We start from the raw sequence: 8,822 nt of genomic DNA, 5'->3' as shown, positions 1-8,822 counted from the left end.
TGCAGTTTTAATTTAATACTCATATATCACTGAGATCAGCTGACTAAGAAACTGTCCTAAACTTATAATAACCATACTAATAAAACCAGTTGTGACCACTATCAGCTGTTAGCGATGATGAAACCATGCTCAGTATAGATCTGGATCTATTATGACCCAATGTGATTAGTAGACTTACTGCAACAAATGCTGTGGTGCAGGTGGTGAACATGTGACTGATCGTCTGACTGTATTAGTTGTTATTCAAGGATTTCTCATACTTATACCAAACCAAGAAAGCAGCTTCCCCCACATATTCCCCTTTCGGAGAATCTCCTTTCAGGTTTTTAGTGTGACCACTTGAGGGCAGCAGTTTTCTCTGATAGTCACTGTCAGTGAGACCAATTCTTCTTATTCCACTCCTGTCTTTTGCTGCAATCCTTTCATTTTTAGAAAGAATATTACATGTGTTCAATCATAAACGTCTTGTTTAAATTGGATAAAGAACCCTAAATCTGACTGAGAGGGATTAGCTGGTGAACCATCTGATGTTCGCACTACATTTGTCTTGTGTTTATTAGCCGTCACTCACTTTAATCTCCCACCTACATTTTACCACTCGTGTCATGTTGGTGTTGCTCTCTGAACTAGTATGAACCTCGTATGTTCACCTCCTCTCTCATTAGGCTTCTGTCACCCTACTGTGATCTGTTTCCTTCTACTGGGAAAAATAGAAAAGTGATGCTGGTGAGCCGTTTCTCATCTCTGCTCAAGTGGAGGACATGCTGCTGGAATGCACTGTTAGGGAGGGTTGTGTTCTTTTCATCTGACTGGGAACTTTATCAGCAGGTACGTTACCTCATATCTGCCTCAACGATGAGCTAATAGGCCGATGTTCTACCAAACACACACAAACAGATTTTGCCAGTACAACCTGACCCAAGTAACCCCGTGACTCACATTAACTGGCCTCATCCGCACTGATTTATTGTATTTTTCTTAAAAACAAGTCAGAAAAAAACACCAGTTAGTAGAATAAATAAAGGAATTTAAATTCAGGGTTGTTTATGTCCGCGAAATAGCATCCAAAATAGTTATAACAGCCAAGTGTGCACATTTTGAAGAGAACTACAGTAGTTATAAGGTTATAGGCTGACTGTGCTTCTGTTGATCGTCATTGAAGCTCAGAGTAACTTCCCCCTGACAGAAAGGGGTATTCAGGTCTTTATGTTAAACACTGTTTCTCAGCATATGCATCTTCTGCTTGAGTACATTGTATGATTAAGTGACATTTATTAGCTTTTTTAAATTTTTTTTTTTTTTTAAAGATTCTTGTTTTGGCCTTTATTGGGTGAGAGGTGCAGGCTGGACTCAAACCCAGGCCACTGCGGTTAGACCTAAGCCTTAATGAGACACCAAGTGAGCCACCGGGTCACTCCTACTAATTAGCTTTAACATAGAAACGACTCAGGAAGGTTAGCTGTTAGCTGGTTGGTTGAGATATGATGTAGTAATGATTAATGCTATCTTTAAACACTAACCATGTCCTTTGCTCATGAATATATGTAAATGTTGTGTTTTCCTGCAGTTCCCTCCTTTTAGTGCTCCACCTCTCAGCTCCAACCTTTTCTCTTTCTCTGACTCCACACTGTGACTTATTGTTGTGTTTGTGCTGTAGAATATAACACAGTCTTGTGCGACATGAAGAAGAGTCGAGTATGTGACGCAGCTTCGGCGGTCTTTGCTACAGAACTGTCGTTTTGTGCCAATTTCCTGGACGAGTAGCAAATCAGATTTGAACACAAGTCAGCTCTTTGGCTCTACAGCTGGTAAATATAATAAGAGACTGATTCACAGTCGAGAAACCTTATTGATGTTTTATGTTTTGAATATGTGTTCGACAGTGACAGACAATTATAAAAAGTAAAGCAACAGTAGAGTAAACTTTGCACTTACCAACATGCAGCCATGTGTAATAACTTAGGTGTGACATTTAAAATCAGGGGTTTGGAAAAAAAGGGCCTGATCAGGAAAATGAGATGCGTACTTATGTGTATGGGTATGTTTGTTTATTTTATTTTTTTAAATTGATGTGTTAGAGTCTATAAATCTCCCCTCAGAAGGGAAAAAGTTTCTTTTATTAGGGGAAAGAGAAGCACATTCCTTTGTTGTTCTGCTGTGGTTTAGATCTGGATTTAGATTTCTTGCCGTTGAAGGTAAGAAGCCTCGGTGAGTTTCTGTTCCCACTGAGAGGACACAGTGAGCCTGTGTAGTTTTCGGTGAGAGGAGGTGGGGGTGCGGTCTCTTTCTGACTTCAGGTGCCAGGCAACCTCTCTGCCCTTCACATTCCCCAGTATCGGTCATGTGACCAGAGTTTGGCCAAAGCCAGCCGAGCATGACCACGGAGACTTCACAGAATGCCTTTTTTCTCCCCTCTCTTTCTTTTTGACTGTCAGCCAGGTTTAGGTATTTGATAAGATTCAGTTTCATCATAGACTCGAGATGTTTACTGTCACTTTATAGGTTTTTTACACACTTTAAACACTGAAAAGTGTTTCATACATATAGGCTGTCTCCCGCTGAAACCTAGAGGCAGACTTTTATGTTGAAATATTATATTCGAATGCATTTTCTTGTATCATGGCTACAAGTGCAAAACTTCCTCCTCCCACACCTGTATGGTCGGCACCTGTTCAACATCAGCAACAACATCCACCATTTGGAAACAGGGGGATGTTTTGGGCTGGTTGTAAATCATTCCTGTGGAAGGATCAATGATTAGCTTAATGACAGGTAAACATGCCAGAGGGGCTTAAGCTGGTCACTGGAACAGCACACAGGAAGTGCTGCTCAGCGGTAAACATGCTCAGCCATCATGATGCTCTGTCACGCCTCCGTGAAAAGAGGGATTTATCGGCTCTATATTTTGTGAGTAATGTTTTGGTTAGTTGTTATGTGATGTCCCACACAGGTTTGTCATTTAGTCACAGAATAAAAGATTTAAACGAAGACATTAGGCTCTTTATCATTTAGAAAATCATAATCACTACTTAAGAATATTTTAAAATGTGGAGTTGTGTTATAGGTTGAGTCACCTTGTATTTCAGGATGAGTGAGATCAAGACTTTCTTTTCATTTTTCTTGCAATCAGCAAGTAAATAATTGCATCCTAAATGACCAAATGCCACAGTTTCACTAACCGGCCATAGCATTAGACAGTCTGACCCCACCTGACCACAAATAAAAAAGAAATTGCAAAATGCACAAACCGAAAGATGTTTTCGTGTGTGTCAAACTGTCTTAAAAGAATCTCTTCCTGGAAATGTTAGGAGGTCACCGTTTTGAGGCTACACACATAAAAAAAGAAAAGTAAACTTTTTGAATACACATTGGAATCTAAATGAGCTCTAATCTGTAGTGGCTGTAATCATGACCAGATGTCAAGCAGTTCCTTGTCTTTTGTTAGAGGCGACATTGATATGGGAGCAAGAGACAACAGTCAGGAAGTAATGCGATACAGCACTGAGGAACCTCTCCCATATTTACTATGAGATGTTCATTAATATTTCAAGTGTCTGCTTTTGTCAGGTGTTACTGCATGTGTTTTTGGAACTAGACTGAGAGGCTCGAGTCATGTCTATCATGGAAACACTGGCTGGTAGGTCAGATATATCATCATTAAATAAAGACGCAGAGGTAGCATGTAAAACAGGACAGCAGACGAGTTAATTTATGTGGGAAACTACCAGTCGGCGCCATGCTGGAACAACGTAGGCCGGTAATGAGGAAGAAGCGCTGTGTGTTTTTGCGAGGCTAACTTTACCAGTTCAGTGGCCAACAGTATGTCTGTGGTGATACAGGGCAGCTCCCACAAACAAATGTGTGTAATGGTATAAGTATGTTTCAGGGTGTTGGAAAGATGTCTGCAAGCTCAGCCAAGCATCCGATGATAACTAAAGTCTAAAGGGTAAAAAAACAAATTAATCATGTAACCTGTCTGGAATGACTCCTCTCCTCGGCGCTCACACTTCTCACCTCTGCCCGTTAACTGATCCTGTGGCTAATTGTTTAGAGCGTGTGTGGTTAAGTTGCCAGTTTCTGGTAACGTGGCCCTGTGGATTGAATGTCAGGGTACTCTTACGAAGGCACCTGGATAGGACGCACTCCATCATTTCTGTCACCAGTTTACTGACTCATGCGGGAGTGAATTAGCAGTTGGAAAATCTGAACTGAAGCTTGATCTTAAGCGTGAAAAAATAAAAAGTACAGTTACGGACTGCTGCCGGTGTGCCACAGTGACTCACTGTGATTACTGTGCACACAGAGACACACACAAGCATATAAACAATGCACATTTGCACTTTAACACACACTATACATTATTTAGATCAGCTATAGTCTTATTATATCGTATTGCAGTAATATCAAGGAGCCAAAACCCCCAAATGTTATCCTTTTATGCCTGTAAAAAGGGATGTAACTGTAAAAGATCAGCAATCTTGAAAGTTAATTAATGTTTCTAAGGAATCAAGACACTCAGTATTGTAAAAAAAAAACCAAATGTTTATTTAAAAAAAAAAACATTTATGAGATACATGTATTGCAGTTGTATATAATACACAAAGATAATTCCTGCTATGGATGAACCCAGCTGCTTTTGTGCCGCCACAGTGCACAGTGTAAAGCATTGTCACCTCCTCATCCCCGTCCTCACCACACTGCACTACAAGCTGCGTTGAATACAGTTCAGTCATCTGTCTGGACTGTTAGAGTTGGTAACCCTTACTACAGTATTTACAACATATAATCCTGCTGATAGTCCTGTCGCACCTTTTAGCACGTCCAGTTCTTCCATTTCTTACATGGTAATGCTTTATTATTATTATTTTTTTTTTTTCAAGGTGACACATGAAGCAGTCATGGTGGGTTGTATGACATGTATTCAGTGGTAAACATTAAGAAGCCAGGACTGTATAAAAAGCATGTGATTAATGATAGCATTAGCGTGTTGACCTTTAAAAAGACAAAGTGTAATTTTCTTTGCTTTTCGTTATGAAACATGATTACAGGAAATTTCCACTCCAGTGTCCATTGAATGCTTTTTCAGTCTCTGAAAAACAAAGAGCCTAATTCAGAGATACGTAACATTAAAGGTAAAATCAAACACATCCTTCATTGCGGAGTCTCCTTGTGTCCTTGAGCTCTTTTTCTCAGTACACCCTCAGTTTGGTGTGGAGAGCAAGTTTAGATTCAACAATGTCTTTTCCTCTTTGACCTTCATTCATACATAGTCTTTCCTTTCTAACCCTGGGCCACCTGCGGACCGCGGGGCAGAGTAAGCCATTCGTGAAGAGTTGTATCTGGTCTCACGAGGCGGACAGGAGCAGCAGAGCAGTCCGCCACCAAGAACCAGGAGGGCAGCAGCCGCCCAGCCGATGTAGAGCGCGGCCCCCAGCTCCCTCCGCTGAGCATCAGTAAGTAGAGGGTTGTAGAAGTCCCTGATTATGGTGTTGGCCGACCAGGAGACAGGAATGAGCTGCATGACCCCAGAAACAATGAAGAACACTCCGGAGATGATCATCACCTTGGCCTTGGACGCCTCGTCGTCAATGCAGTTGGTGCACTTGGCCCCAGCGATGGCGATGAGCACGGCCAGGATGGCTAACAGGATGGAGATGACGGTGAGGGCGCGGGCAGCTTGGAGGTCTTGGGAGAGGGCGAGCATGGAGTCGTAGACCTTGCACTGCATCTGGCCCGTGCTCTGGACCACGCAGGTCATCCACAGGCCCTCCCAGATGATCTGAGCCGTCACGATGTTGCTGCCGATGAAGGCCGTCACCCTCCACATGGGGAGGGCGCACGCCACAATGGCAATAATCCATCCCAAAATGCACAGGGAGATGCCTATCAACTCCAGCCCTATAGACATACTGAAACGTCTTCCTCTTCTGCTGCTGAATGTGTGTCACACCTGAGAGGAGATCACAGGAAAAAAAAAATCTGCAAAGAGCAAGAGTCAACCAGAGACCCAACTGCTAATTAAGTTAATTTCAGGCCTCGCATTTGTGAGTGTGTGATGATCTGTTGCCTCGACTTCACCAGTATCCTTTATAAGGCAGATCAAGTGGAGGGGAGGAGTTGTTGAAGGAGCTGACATCACCAAAAGGGGAGGAAGAACGTGGACACACTCTGCTATCATCTTACATGACCGGCTTCACAATGGGCCTGGCCACAAAGAGGCCTTTTACAGCTGAAAGGGCACGCAAGTACAGCATATGTTGTTATAACCAAAGAAACAATTCTAAAGTAGATTAAGGTTTATTGTATGATTTGAAAATAAAGCTTTTTAATTTAACTATACAAGAAACAGTTGATTTATCTAACTCTTTTCCTCGTCATATAAATGAAACAGCCATAAAACTATTAATTGTTGACGTTTTGATGTGTTTGTGTGTGTGCATGTGTACACAAGGATGTATTTAAATATATAGATGTAGGTCATCGTGCATATATGTGCACAATGCAGGTGTTTGTCTTTACACATATTCTTTCTTTCAATATAAAACCAGTGAAAAAAACCTGAAACACTGGACTGCACCAGGCTCAAGTAACTCGTAGATCACTTCCTTATAACTGCTTTTGTAAGAATGGCTGATAAATGAAGAATTCCTGACCTCCATTCCTCAGTAATAGCCTCCTAACCTTTTTATCATCACTTTGTCATCAAAACCTCGTATCTCCAAAATGCCAGAGCTTGTTTTCATTTTAACTGGAGTTCTTTTTTTAAATCGCGGCTAAAGGTTTTGTCATAGGAATACGGACTTTTTAAAGCTTTACAGAAGATGCAGCTTGAGTTTGAGCATCATTTCAACACTCAGAGGTTGGAGTTACAAGGCTCCAACAACAGTGTCGTGCTTGATGGGCTTTAATGACTCTGTCTGTCTGCAGGCTGCCCTTGAAATTCTTCAGGGCCCGGACTGTCTCCCAAGAAATCCCCCCACCCACCCCCAAGCATTCAGTAACCCAGTGTTGACAGACCCCCACTCTCCCCCTCTGACATGAAACAGGTCCATTGTTTGGGAGGGCAGTTCAGATAGTTGAGTGTGGGGAAGCTGACAAAGTAGCGGTTCTTGTTATCATAGAGTCAACGGACATATGGGAGACAGCCAGGTGGACGGCTGCTGTCATAGAGACTCCCAGCCATCAGCCGAATGGCTGCGTATCCACTGAATCTAGTGTTTTTCCAATTTCCCTATGGGTGTCAGTTTTATCATGGTATCAAGGTATGAGTGAACGAATCCACCATGACCTGAAGGCATATATCTATATACACTGTTGCCCATAAAGTTGGAATAATTGTTCAATACCCCCAATTTTGTTAAAGCCTGAATACACAGTTTGCAAAGATTAATTGTGGTTTAAGTTTCACTGTGATATGTTTGGAAGAGTTTGATCAATAAAGTTGAGAAGGTATACACTTTATTTATCAAGAATAAATCACATTTCATGAGAAGAGGTAAAAAACATTTTATTCCAACTTTATGGGCAACAGTGTGTATATACACACGATGGACTCATATTGTGTAATAGAGCAACCAGGAAGTCTCAATAGAATATTTGAACATGACAAAAAATAGACCTGAAAAAGTTACTGATTGGTGCATATTATATGATTTTCCTCCACCTTTAAAATGAATGAAAAAGTCTCTCAGCCTCAAATCTGTCAATGAAACAGGCACCCTGTCAAAAGTATAAATGATCACGATAACTTAAGTTAAAAAAACAAGGCCTTTAATCGAGAAAGTAACACGTCAGACAGGAATTTACAAAAGCTATGGATAACAAAATCCAGCATCATGTGGCTTTATGACAGGCTTCCTCGAACCTCTTAATCAAAACCTGAAGGTAGACAGTCAACACAGTATAAAAAAAGTGGATCACAAAATATACAATTATTTTCAAAATAAAATAGAAAATAAAATATGAGATAATATAGAATAAAATAGGCCTCAGTACTTCCAACAGCTTCAAAGTTACACACAAATTATATGATGGCACGAGTATGGGAGTTTTCTCCATCGTAACTTAAAGACACATATATACGTTTTCCCAGAAGGACCGTCCTCCTCAGTTCTCTTTGAGCAGTATTTTCCATGATGGCAGAGACGTGAGAAAACAGCAGGTGCTCAGACATAGTCTCTCCTGTCGTAACCACTTGGGGCAATCGACCTGGTTTGGGAGTACATCATCTTTGACGGATACCTTTTCTCAGGTTGTGGGGGGCAGCTGGAGCAGAGAATGCCCCCTCCAATGAGCAGAAATGAAGCTGCAGCCCAGCCGAGGTACAGAGCTGCCCCTATCTCCCTCTTCTGTGCCTCAGGTATGACTGGGTTGTAGAACTCCATGATGATCGTGTGCGCAGACCACGACACAGGGATCAGCTGCATCAGCGAAGCCACGATGAAGGCCACCCCGGAGGCTATCATCACCCGAGCCTTGGCCGACTCTTCTTCCACGCAGTTGGTGCATTTTGCTCCCATCATGGCCACCAGGACTCCCACAATGCCCACCACGATGGAGATGATGGTGAGGGCGCGGGCGGCCTGAAGATCTCCGCTTAGAGCCAACATGGAGTCATGGATTTTACACTGCATCTGGCCTGTGCTCTGCACCACGCAGTTCATCCAGATGCCTTCCCAGGTGATCTGGGCTGTGACTATGTTCATCCCAATGAAAGCTGACACTCTCCACATGGGCAAAACGCAGGAAACAATGGCTGAGATCCATCCTAGGACAGCCAGAGTCACTCCAAGTATCTCCAGTCCCGCCGAAGGCATGTCTGA

General features: G+C 42.2%; 1 protein-coding gene across 1 annotated transcript; it reads right to left on the bottom strand.

Moving 5' to 3' along the window:
* Positions 1 to 5,035: 5,035 nt before the first annotated feature.
* On the bottom strand, positions 5,036 to 8,822 carry LOC139200150 (claudin-3-like). Its single transcript, XM_070829385.1, has 2 exons — positions 8,326 to 8,822; positions 5,036 to 5,918 (listed from the first exon to the last, which is right to left on the bottom strand). Exons 1-2 carry the CDS (start codon positions 8,814 to 8,816, stop codon positions 5,261 to 5,263), a joined length of 1,149 nt encoding a protein of 382 aa, XP_070685486.1. The 5' UTR covers positions 8,817 to 8,822; the 3' UTR covers positions 5,036 to 5,260.

The sequence above is a fragment of the Pempheris klunzingeri genome, chromosome 4 (assembly GCF_042242105.1).
Source record: "Pempheris klunzingeri isolate RE-2024b chromosome 4, fPemKlu1.hap1, whole genome shotgun sequence".
NCBI lineage: Eukaryota > Metazoa > Chordata > Actinopteri > Acropomatiformes > Pempheridae > Pempheris > Pempheris klunzingeri.
This window is presented reverse-complemented; position numbering and strand designations above follow the sequence as displayed.